Source organism: Palaemon carinicauda, unplaced genomic scaffold (assembly GCF_036898095.1).
Source record: "Palaemon carinicauda isolate YSFRI2023 unplaced genomic scaffold, ASM3689809v2 scaffold446, whole genome shotgun sequence".
NCBI lineage: Eukaryota > Metazoa > Arthropoda > Malacostraca > Decapoda > Palaemonidae > Palaemon > Palaemon carinicauda.
Window position 1 is genome coordinate 93,748 of NW_027171702.1, and position 12,674 is coordinate 106,421.

A 12,674-nucleotide genomic window follows, 5' to 3' on the forward strand; every position below is an offset into this window, starting at 1 on the left:
CCTGATATGCTTAACCACAGCTAAAGGAGTCAGTGAGATTCATGCCTTCAGCAAAAACATCGGATTCTCATCCGAAACGGCTACATGTTCTACAACTTGGTTTTCTAGCCAAACACGAGCTGCCTTCTCGGCCTTGACCAATATCGTTCGATATTCCAAACTTATCGTATGGTTGGAAATGAACTAGAAAGAGTATTATGTCCTGTAAGAGCTCTTAAGTTCTATTTTAAAAACCTTTACGAGGCCCGTCTGAAGCTTTATGGTGTTCAGTTATGAATCCATCTTTGCCTTTGTCAGAGAATTCTTTATCCTATTTTATCAGACTGTTAATACGAGAAGCTCATTCCCATCTGAATGAGGAAGACCAAGCTTGGCTGAAGGTAAGGACACACGAACTTAGAGCTGTCGCAACTTCCGTGGCCTTTAAACAAAATAGATCTCTGCAAAGTATATTCGACGCAACCTATTGGAAAAGCAAATCAGTGTTCGCGTCTTTTTATCTTAAGAATGTCCAGTCTCTTTACGAGAACTGCTACACTCTGGGACCATTCGTAGCAACGAGTGCAGTAGTGGTGAGGGCTCTACCACTACAATTCCCTAATTCCATAACCTTTTTAATATTTCTCTTGAAATGTTTTATTAATATTTTTGGGTTGTCCGGAAGGCTAAGAAGCCTTTCGCATCCTACTTGATTTGGCGGGTGGTCAAAGTCATTTCTTGAGAAGCGCCTAGATTAGAGGTTTTGATGAGGACCTTTATTATGGGTTGCAACCCTTCATACTTCAGCTCCTAGGAGTCGCTCAGCATCCTATGAGGATCGCGAGGCTCAGTAAGGAAGACTTACTTAAAAAGGCAGAGTAATGGTTCAAGTCGACTTCCTTACCAGGTACTTATTTATTTTATGCTTGTTATTTTGAATAACTGCTAAAATGAAATACGGAATACTTAGCTCATAATGTCAACATGTAATGCTGGTCTCTACCCACCTCCCTGGGTGTGAATCAGCTATATGATCATCGGGTAAGTTTAATATTGAAAAATGTTATTTTCATTAGTAAAATAAATTTTTGAATATACTTACCCGATGATCATAAATTAAAGGACCCACCCTTCCTCCCCAATAGAGACCCAGTGGACAGAGGAGAAAATTGGTTCTATGTTGACATCGAGTACTTGAGTACCTACTTGACAGATGGCGCTGTTGATGTACACCCCCACCTGTATAGCGATCGCTGGCGTATTCCGCCCGTAGGTTTTTTCTGTCGGGCAGCAGAGCTGACAGCTATATGATCATCGGGTAAGTATATTCAAAAATTTATTTTACTAATGAAAATAACATTTTAGGAGTATCTGGGATCTTCTCCCAACCGACCAAAATTTTGTGTAGTTTACCCTATCTCCGTTTTTTATGCGGGGGAACCTCTGGCGGAGGAATATGTGCCATGAGGCGACCCGGGGTCAGAGAGCGTGCTCGCTGAGGTCTCGACCTCCAGTAAGTTTTCTGGTCGCGTCGTGATTACATCTCGCCGCGCTGATTATTTATAACTTTTGAGAATTGTAAGAGAACCTTACAAACCCACCTAACCTAATCTAGTAGTTCTCAGGTCACAGGCCCTATCCGGGGGCAAGCCCCTCTGGACCCTCCTTCCCAGGTCACAACTGCTAGCTGGACCTCCTATCCAGGTCTCAATCTGAAAGTAAATCACTAATAAATCCTTTTTGTTTTGGCAATTTTTACAGAAGCTTTGCAGTAGAAATGTGCTGGTCTTCCCAAAAAAATTAAGTTAAAATCGGAACTTTGAGGCATTATTTCTCTGTTAATTTCACGAGTAACAATAGCTCTGCACTGAACAGAGAGCATTTCCATCATAGTCAGTTGCCAACTTAAATGAAATTACACAAAATTTTGAAATAGATTGATGTACTTCCCTTAACTTCCCTCTTGAAGATGGCTTTATGTGATGGTGGTTGAGTTGAAGCTGATGGGGTAGGTGGGGGAAATATGGATGTTTTAGAACAACATCCGGGAACTTATGAAGAAGTACTACTTGTAAACTGTTAATTGGTTTAAAGAAACCAACAGACAAATACATCATTGTAAATGCACAGAAAGCTCCCCAAACCCATGGGAAACAACGCATGTGTAAAAAGTTCCCTTCTGTCTCTCAGATGTAAACAATGGACTTGGAGTGAAAAACATTTCACATTTTGACAGACCAATATGTAAGTTATGCCCCAGGCCCCTATTAAACATATAGAGAAAAATACCAAACTAGCTAGCGCTCGTTCATTTCTTATAGCGAATTCCAGTTTCGTTGTAAAGCATCTAATGTTTACCATGAAAACAATATCTTTTATGGCTTTCAAAAACGGTTGCACGGTGTAATTATGGTGATATTTCGATAGAGTCCCACCCTGCATGTACCGCTTACCAGTACATAGGAGCCTGAAGTTTTTCTTTTTTCGCGAGCGAAGCAAAATCCATTAGACTCTACAAAATATTTTAGAAATCTATCGAAATATTAACATGATTACAGTATAGGTATTCTGAATGTTTTTGATAATGATTTCTGGTGGAAAGCCATAATTTTTTAGTTATGGTGGGTTGACTACCGAGTAATACTAATGAAACACGGTCCAAACACTGGAGTTTTTATTTGCTAGGACTTACCGGACGTAGCCTTTTTATATCAGCGGCCATTTCCTCCCGTGTGTATAGAAAATAGACAGCAACTAACCTAAACTTCTCCCACCTAACCTACAAGCCATGTCCTAACCTACTTACATAAGGGGGGGTTGCCTAAAGTGCCCGCCCCCACCCCCACCCCCATTACACGGCCGTATTCATAGTCTGCCATAATCATACATACAGGCGGCCGCTATCTTACGTACACCCCTACCGGATTCACAGAAAACGTGCCTTGCCATCTTATTTTCTATAGAGGTATTGTAGCTTGGTTAATAATGTTAATAATTACAAGGCGTCCTGTCCCCTGTCACTGGTATTCATGAGAAACCTTTAAACTGGTTTTATTGAAAGTAATTGCTGCCTTAGTGGCGTTAATTTTGTAATTGACTTTTTGTATTGTTCTTATTATCTTTTTCTATTCATTGCTCTAATCCGCCAGTACCTGGGATAGGGACATTTTCCAGAGGAAGATGATAGAGTCCATATTCCTTCACAATTCTTCTTTAGGCTATCACTACATATTATGAAAGTACAGATAATAAGTATAAAGTATGTCTTTACAGTGAAACACTATCACAATGTAGATGTGTTGCAGGCTTTGCTGTCCTTGGGTGTTGCTGGACTTCCTTCTAAAGAAGTCTTTCTTAAGGGGACCGTCCCCCATGGGGTATTGACATAACAACTTTCAGAAATCGAAAATCGTTTTATTGCTTCTATGTATGCGTAAACATGTCGTACATACTCCCTAGAAGTTTCAGCCAATTATTTTTACAAATAACGAAGATATAGAGGTTTTTAAATGATGACGTCATCCTTACTGTGTCGTCTGCATGAATTAGTTTGACAAAATCGTCTTTGTGTATAATTTTGAATATATATAGCGAAATTTCACTTATATTTCGATTTATCGTACGTCTGGCAGAAATGGAAGGCATTGGTAGAGTATAGATGAACGAAGTCTACTCCTACAATAACAGAAGCCAAAGTTGCCAAAGATGTATAGAAGTTATAATGTATGCGTATGTTTACTTGAAGTTCGTATGTACATTGTGTTTCCACAACGCCTTCGGGAACATTATAGCAAGGCCAATATTACCTAAGGTTGTAGAAAGAACAAATAGTCAATCATTTTTCCAAACAATGAAAATAGCGGTCTTTAAATGATGACGTCATCCTTATGGCGTCGTCTGTATGACTGAGTTTGACAGGTGCGCAGTTCTCTCTCTCTCTCTCTCTCTCTCTCTCTCTCTCTCTCTCTCTCTCTCTCTCTCTCTCGAATTATTTACCACTGCCATTTATACAAATACTTTTATTCTCTCTCTCTCTCTCTCTCTCTCTCTCTCTCTCTCTCTCTCTCTCTCTCTCTCTCTCTCTCTCTCTCTCTCTCTCTCAAATTATTTAAAACTCCTATTTATACAAATACTATAATAACAATGTTCAACTCTCTCTCTCTCTCTCTCTCTCTCTCTCTCTCTCTCTCTCTCTCTCTCTCTCATGTTTCGAAATCTCGTACCTCTGGCAGAAATGAAAGGCATTGGTAGAGGGTAGGTGAATGAAAACTACCAGCTACGAAATATCACAGTTTCCAAAGACATATAGAAATTATAATGCATGTGTTTATTTACTTGAAGTTTGTATGTTGATTGTGCTTTCACAACGTCCTCTGGAATTTTATAGCAATGCCAATGTTACATAAGGTGATAGAAAGAACAAAAAGTAAGTGGAGAACAAGAAAACAGAAGCCAAAGATGCCAAAGATGTATAGAAGTTATAATGTATGCGTTTGTTTACTTGAAGTTCGTATGTACATTGTGTTTCCACAACGCCCTTGGGAACATTATAGCAAGGCCAATGTTACCTAAGGTTGTAGAAAGCACAAATAGTCAATCATTTTTCCAAACAATGAAAATAGCGGTCTTTAAATAATGACGTCATCCTTATGGCGTCGTCTGTATGACTGAGTTTGACAGATGCGTAGTTCTCTCTCTCTCTCTCTCTCTCTCTCTCTCTCTCTCTCTCTCTCTCTCTCTCTCTCTCTCTCTCTCTCTCGAATTATATACCACTGCCATTTATACAAATACTTTTATATTCTCTCTCTCTCTCTCTCTCTCTCTCTCTCTCTCTCTCTCTCTCTCTCTCTCTCTCTCTCTCCAATTATTAAAAACTCCCATTTATACAAATACTATAATAACAATGTTCAACTCTCTCTCTCTCTCTCTCTCTCTCTCTCTCTCTCTCTCTCTCTCTCTCTCTCTCTCTCTCAATTTGAACTGTCATCTATATCAGCCAAAGGCTCTCTCTCTCTCTCTCTCTCTCTCTCTCTCTCTCTCTCTCACATGTTTCGAAATCTCATACCTCTGGCAGATATGAAAGGCATTGGTAGAGGGTAGGTGAATGAAAACTACCAGCTACAAAAAATCACAAAGTTTCCAAAGGCATATAGAAATTATAATGCATGTGTTTATTTACTTGAAGTTCGTATGTTAATTGTGCTTTCACAATGTCCTCTGGAATTTTATAGCAATGCCAATGTTACATAAGGTGATAGAAAGAACAAAAAGTAAGTGGAGAACAAGAAAAAAGAACCAAGAAAGAGGGAAACCTGGATAAGAGTACAAAGCTGAAACCTGCTAACTAAAACACTGGCAACAATTACAGATCGCAGGCAACTCATAACAGGAATAGTAAACTGAGGGTTCAAATACCTCCTTTAGGGTGCATTTATGTAGGAATGAACAATAAAAGTTATCATAATAATATTATCTTGATTTCCTTTAGAAAAGAAGCGAAAGCTTGCTGCAAATCTTTGGGAGCTCATAACTCAAAAACATACTTATTCCCACTTAGGTACATTTTTCTCACTTATTTGTTGTTCGATATTAGAGAAAAAGATATCGTTGAAAAGAAGAATAAAAATTGCACAATTCTGTCTGACAAAATTTTAATTTTCGTTTTACATTTTTTTTTCACGATTATTTTCCGTCTAGACGAGGGAAAAAAATAAAAATTCATTAAAAAAAAGAGAAAGGTAAATCAAAATTCTGTCTGACAGAATTGTTCGGTTGTTAGAGTAGTTTTTGTGGTATAAGTTTCAATACAATTGGTATTATACTGGTGGGGAAAAATGTACCTAAATATTTTTTTTAAATCATGATTTTTGCTCATAAATCCAAAAGTTTTTGATCAAATGACTTGAAATTTTTATATGATGAAGGTATTATATGTGTCTAAAACATATATAGAAATTGTGTAATTTGGATCATTAGAAGAAAAAAATGGCGGACATGGCGGACGGTCCCCTTAAGCTCCTTCAGCTGGGTTCCCAGAGTAATCCTGTTCCTGCTGCCCCTGTTGTTGCCGTCTCTTCTCCTGTCGACGCATAGTCTGTGTGAAGCCCATCTCTTGCCTTCTCCATCTAGTGTTGTTCATGACCCTCGCACTCATTTGCCCTCCCTTCGACGGCTACCCGCTGATGACGAGCCCTCCCATCACCCTCAGACCTCCACGTCTTCTAGGGATCACAGCCCTCTACATTCGTCATTCGCCATGCAGAGCTCCTGTTCGCAAGATCGCCAATCTTCTTGTCGTTCTCCTGTTCGTGATCGTTAGTGTTCTCTGGATCATCACTCGCCGGCTCGTGCTAGTCACTCCAGTGGTCTTAAGACCATCCCCATGGAACGTGGTTCGAGTTCTCAGGTCTCTTGAGAGACCTCCCTATGAACCATTACGGCAGGCAACCGATTGCCACCTAACTTGGAAGACGGTGTTCCTGCTAGCTTTGGCTTCGGCCAAGCAAGTTGATGATCTTCGTGGTCTCTCATACAACATCGCCCATTCAAGGGGATGGGGAGAGTAACATTCAGCTTCGTCCCTGAATATATTGCTAAGTCTCAGAACCCTGGAGTAGCGGATCCACGATTCGACCCCTTCCGGATTTCTAGTCTCCTTACTGTAACAGATGACCCAGACCATCTCTTACTATGCCCAGTGAGGAGTTTGAAGCTGTATCTTAAGAGAACAGCCACAGCCCATCGTCGTGTGTCTGGACTATTCGTCAGCACAGGAAGGACCAAAAGGAAGGTCACCAAGAACACCATCTCAGCGTGGATTTGCAAGGTCATAGACCATGCACTGAATCCAACCTTTCTCCTTCACGTCGCCCGAGCTTATGATGTCAGGGGCGTAGCTACGTCCCTGGTATTCAAGAGAAACTTCTCAGTGACGCAGGTTCTTCAAGCTGGGGTGTGGAATCGTCAGACCACATTCACATCCCACTACCTGCAAGACGTAACCTACAGGAGACCTGATATGTTCTCTATTGGTCCTGTGTTGGCTGCACAACAGCTGGTTTAAAACCTCAAGCTCTTTATTGGACAAGTAGCAGAAGGTTGAGAGGCATTGTTACCCGGTTTTAGTTTGCGTGAATGAAAAGGTTTGACTGGCCCTTATTCTTTTCTTCATTCTCCCCTCTCTTGAGGAAAGCAGCATCATGTGTTCTATGCATAGCTGACCTCAAATCACTGCAGGTAAACCATGCTCCTTTGTGTTCCTAGTATTAAGATTAATACTGTTACGTCTCCATACCCTGACGAGGTGGTATTGGGAAAGTCCTAGTTACACAGTTTTTCCTTCTAAAGAACTTAGAATAACTATACCAGGACAGTGTCAATCCTACATACCTCAGCACACAGCTTGCGTAGGCCACGGACCTTGCATAGCATGGTTTTAGAGAGGTGCAGGGACTCCTTATTTTTTGAGTCCTGATACACTCAGATAAGGAGCCCCCGGGTAAAGCCAAAAGCCAGATTGGCTGGGATGTCCACCCTTCCTAATGGATGAGTCACCCCTATTAGATAGCATGGTTTTTATTCCAGTTATGGAACAAATGACAAATTCGTAGATAATTTGTATTTTTCCTAACTATACGAACCTTAGCTATTTAAGCAAACTTACCCGCCAGCCCTATCTCCCTTGAAGTCCTACCTCCGAGCAAAGTGAACTCAAGCACAGGTGTGTGAGGGGGGGGGATAGCAAGCTACCCTCCCCTACCCCCCCTAACTAGCGGTGTGGGTAGTAAACCCTCGTTAAATAGCCAAGGTTTGTATCGTCAGGAAAAATACAAATTAACTACGAATTTGTCATATCTTTAGCTAATCATACAAATTGTCCCGCCATCACTTGTCCCCCGTAAGAACTTCCTGCAATGAAAAATGGTGACATATCACTGATGTGTGAGTGGGGGTACCCGGTTATCCCGGATACCCCCTCGACCCTCCCACTACCTAGTGGGTGGGTGGTTGCCACCTTGCATTAAAGTCTTAATGGCTAGTCTTCTAGCTTTGCCGAAAGATAATCCCCATTAAATAATTAAAGGTTTGTATGTTAGGAAAAATACAAATTATCTACGAATTTGTCATATTTTCATTGTGGTCTTCTCCAGCTGATCTTAGTTTTTTATTATTCCAGACTTTTCATCCCAAAGGAAGGAATCATCCACCTCTTGCTGCTAAAGCTGGTGAGCTACTGAAGGTATATGCAAGAGATGCAAGACAGGAAAAGAAAAGGTCATGTTGGAAGTTTTTGTTGTACAGTATGATGTCTGAGAATAGGAAGTTTAGTCTTAATTTCCTCTTTGAAGTCTATTGAAAATAATATTAAGGGGTTTGTCATCTTTTGATAGGGAGAGGATAATGAATTCTGAACCACCTTTTGAATTTTCAATGAAAAAGGAAATTGAAGATCCACTTTCACTTGCAGTCAATCCAGAAAATAATGATACGTCTGGCAGTGTTGCTGCCTTTAATGATGGCGCTCTTTTCTTGGATCCAAAAATGGAAGTCAAAGTAGAGCCAGAAATATTTGATTCTAGCGAAAGCAACTTGACAAATTCTTACGAGTACGATGCATCAGTAAGTGAAAACGGTTCATTAAGTTGTAAAGGGGATGTCGACGAGGAAGAAAGTGTAGGCGCATACTTAAGGACAATTATGGAAGAAAATAAAGGAAAAGAAAGACTTTCATGTGTAGTCAGTGGAAGAGAATTATTACAGAAAGATGTTTTGAATCAAGAGGTGAATCAAATAAATGAGAAGCAGATAAAAAAAAGGATCTTTGGTAATGTTAACTCCAATGCTCTAGCTAGAAAGCAATGCACATGCAGTGAATGTGGGAAAATGTTTCGTGATAGATATAGTCTTACATTACATTCAAGAATTCACACGGGAGAGAAGCCATACACATGTAATGTCTGTTTCAAAGCATTTACTACAAAAAAACTTCTCACTGGACATTTAGGAATTCATATGGCAGAGAAGCCATACAAATGTAATGTCTGTAGCAAAACATTTACTTTAAAATATAATCTCACTACACATTTAAGAATTCACATGGAAGGGAATCCATACAAATGCAATGTCTGTAGCAAAACATTTACTACAAAAGCACATCTCACTGTACATGTAAGAATTCACACGGGAGAGAAGCCATACAAGTGCGATGTCTGTAGCAAAACATTTAATGCAAAAGGACGTCTCATTGAACATTTAAGAATTCACACGGGAGAGAAGCCTTACAAGTGCAATGTCTGTAGCAAAGCATTTACTACGAAACAACTTCACATTAGACATTTAACAGTTCACGTGGGAGAGAAGCCATACAAATGTATTGTCTGTAGCAAAACATTTACTTCAAAACAAAATCTCACTACACATTTAAGAATTCACATGGAAAGGAATCCATACAAATGCAATGTCTGTAGCAAAACATTCACTAGATTAGCACATCTCAATGCACATTTAAGAATTCACACGGGAGAGAGGCCAAACAAATGCAATGTCTGTAGCAAAACATTTACTACAAAAGCACATCTCACTAGACATTTAAGAATTCACACGGGAGAGAAGCCTTACAAGTGCAATGTCTATAGCAAAGCATTTACTATGAATCAACTTCTCACTAGACATTTAAGAATTCACACGGTAGAGAAGCCATACAAGTGCGATGTCTGTTGCAAAGCATTTACCATAAAGCAAAGACTCATTAAACATTTAAGAACTCACATGGATGAGAAGCCATACAAGTGCGATGTCTGTAGCCAAACATTTACTACAAAACTAAGGCTCACTGAACATTTAAGAATTCACACGGGAGAGAAGCCATACAATTGTGATGTCTGTAGCAAAGCATTTACTTTAAAACACCATCTCACTGGACATTTAAGAATTCACACGGGAGAGAAGCCATACAAGTGCGATGTCTGTAGCAAAACATTTAATGCAAAAGGACGTCTCATTGAACATTTAAGAATTCACACAGGAGAGAGGCCATACAAGTGCAATGTCTGTAGCAAATTCTTTACTTCGAAAAACTATTTCACTAAACATAAGAAATCACATGAGAGATCTATTCCAATGTCATGAATGTGGCAAAACATTTGATATAAAAGAAAGACTCAATGAACATTCAAGAAATCCCATGGAAGAAAAACCATTCATGCGCACGGACTGTGGTAAAGCTTTTTGGTCTGAAGGTTTCCTCAAGAATCATCATAGAAGGAGGTGCTATAAAATCTGATATTGTGATCTGGAATAAAGGAGAAAAAACAGCAGAGATTACAGATGAAAGTTCACACCCCTTCGCACGTTTGCCCAGGCCGTTAGCTCTCAGAGTCGACGAGGTGACATGGTGCCTCTAAACCGCTCATGCTAAGCTTAGAGTAGCACCTCAGGTCAGGCACTAGCCAGTTAGTTTTTTGGACTTACACCCACCTAACGGTGAGTCTCCACTGTAAAGATCGTAGGAGTTTGTATATAGCGCTGTAACAAATGACATTTGGAAATAATTTGTATTTTTTCCTATATACAATCATGAAGCTCTGAACACACACTGGTCCTGCCATCACCTTCCCCCCAGGAAGTTTTGCCCCAATTGCAAAGTGAAGTTCAGATACAAGTGCTGGTGTGGGCAGGGTGGTTGGTCCAACTCTTGTTCTTCCTTCGCTAAGTAGCTCAAAGTTTTACAGCTAATTCCAGCTGTTCCCAAAAGGCAGCTCCAGTGTAAAGAGCTCCAGGTTTGTATAGTTAGGAAAAATTAAAAGTATTTTCAAATTTCTTGTTTTAGCATTATTAACGTATTTTCAGCAAAGCGAAAAATCTATTTTTTTGGGTGATATGTCCATATTGTCCTTATGGAAGGTTCCTTTAGGTAGCTTTCTAAGGGATATTTGGCTAAAGTGATACTCCCAGAGAATTAGCCATAGGTTCCCAGAATTCTAACTCCTGGCGCGAGTATCCTTAATATAACTTTTAAGGATATCGCATAATATCAGGGTACGTATTTCTTGATACGACACATGGCAATCTTCACCCCGAATAGATTTTACGCTTAGAGGGGGAAGAGTGGCGAAAATGAAGGGGAGCCATTATCAAGGTTACCCGGTGGCTCTGCTCCCAGTACTACTACTTGTTGCATTTAAGCATGGATAGCCGCAGATAGAATAGTTTCGGGTGGGGTCTTTCATTACATAGTTGTATACTCCTTTTTTCAATATCAAACTTACCCGATGATCATATAGCTGCATCCCTGCTGCCCGACAGAAAAAATCTACGGGAGGAATACGCCAGCGATCGCTATACAGGTGGGGGTGTACATCAACAGCGCCATCTGTCAAGTAGGTACTCAAGTACTCGATGTCAACAACGAACCAATTTTCCCTCTGTCGTGCCACAGGCAAGACCTACTAAATACGCCGTCCCTAACTGGATTTGTTTTCACAACGATTTGGTGAAGTACACTATTCCAGTTTTGAGCTTTCGCTATGCAGGGGTTTTATCTTCATTTCAAAACTTGAACTCGTTTTGGATAGATTTAATTATGGTGACGAAGAGAGTATGGACTCTCTCACTTTTAAATGGCCGACCCTTCCCTTAGACGGAAGTGTTGGTGACGAAGAGAGTATGGACTCTCTTTCACTTTTAAATGGCCGACCCTTCCCTTAGACGGAAGTGTGTTTAGGTTTTTGGTAATTTTGCTTAACAAGTTATAGATCTATTTATTTTATATCTCTCCCCCTTTATAGGCCTCTTCGATTAACTTTCCATTTATTATAAACTTATAAAATTAATTTTTATGTTTGTTTATATGCGACCTTTCCTAATAGTAGGCGGTCCTTACTTGGAACCGAAGTTAATTAACATTGAGCCCGTCATATCGTATTTACCTTTTAAGAATTTAATACTTTTTTAATTTTAATGTTTTATGAAAGAATTTCTTTGATAGTCTCGTACTGTTTTCAAAGATGAACTAACGTTTAGTTTAGTCTCCGCAGTTGTTGACGTTCAGAACGTTCAACATGCGCTCTATCGTTACGATAGAGAGAGAGTATTTCACGGTTTCACGTTGCAGTAAGAGTAAACCGATTCTAGCGTTTCGTTCATTCTTTCTTAGCTTAAATGGTTTAAATTCTAAATAAAGGAACTTTTTATTTGGGAAACCTTTCAGTTTTTTCCTTTATCAAATAATATGTTTTAACGATATATAATTGGGCTCTTCTCTCAGGTTCTAAGTCAAGAGAGAAGAGAGAGAGAGATAGAGACGGAGGGAGAGAGAGGAGAATAAACGTTTCGTTCAAGCGGGTAACGTTGGTCTCGTTTTTTACTCTTCTCCCTAGTCGCTATAGGGGAAGAAGGTAAAACGTTTCTAGAGTTTTATTCTTGTTCCCAGGCTTTATGCGGTGAGAGATTTTAAACATAGTTTATTTGATCTAGTGTTTAGTCTCTTTTCCAGCCACTGAATTCTTTATCTTTAATTATGTTTTTCTGTTACATTGTAATACTGTTTTCGCAATTACTACCTTTTAATGAAGGATAGAATTGCGTGTTTCAGATAGAAATCAGTTAAAGTTTCGATTTCAGTGAAATAAGTGCTAACAGAAAATCAAAAGTGATAAAGTGATATGCGCAAAGTGTTACAGTGTTGCGTTCGAGGG

At 39.6% G+C, this 12,674-nt stretch overlaps 1 protein-coding gene across 1 annotated transcript; it reads left to right on the forward strand.

The window, feature by feature from the left end:
- Positions 1–8,379: 8,379 nt before the first annotated feature.
- Positions 8,380–10,107, forward strand: LOC137636925 (zinc finger protein ZFP2-like). Its single transcript, XM_068369263.1, has 2 exons — positions 8,380–8,929; positions 9,083–10,107. The coding sequence occupies exons 1-2, from the start codon at positions 8,380–8,382 to the stop codon at positions 10,105–10,107; spliced, it is 1,575 nt and encodes a 524-aa protein (XP_068225364.1).
- The last annotated feature ends 2,567 nt before the right edge of the window (positions 10,108–12,674 follow it).

Excerpts from the sequence above, each read along its gene's own strand:
- LOC137636925 (XM_068369263.1), top strand. The coding sequence starts at position 8,380 with ATGAATTCTGAACCACCTTTTGAATTTTCAATGAAAAAGGAAATTGAA. Across the intron at positions 8,930-9,082 it reads GGGAGAGAAGCCATACACAT|GGAATCCATACAAATGCAAT; the intron begins GTAATGTCTGTT and ends TTCACATGGAAG.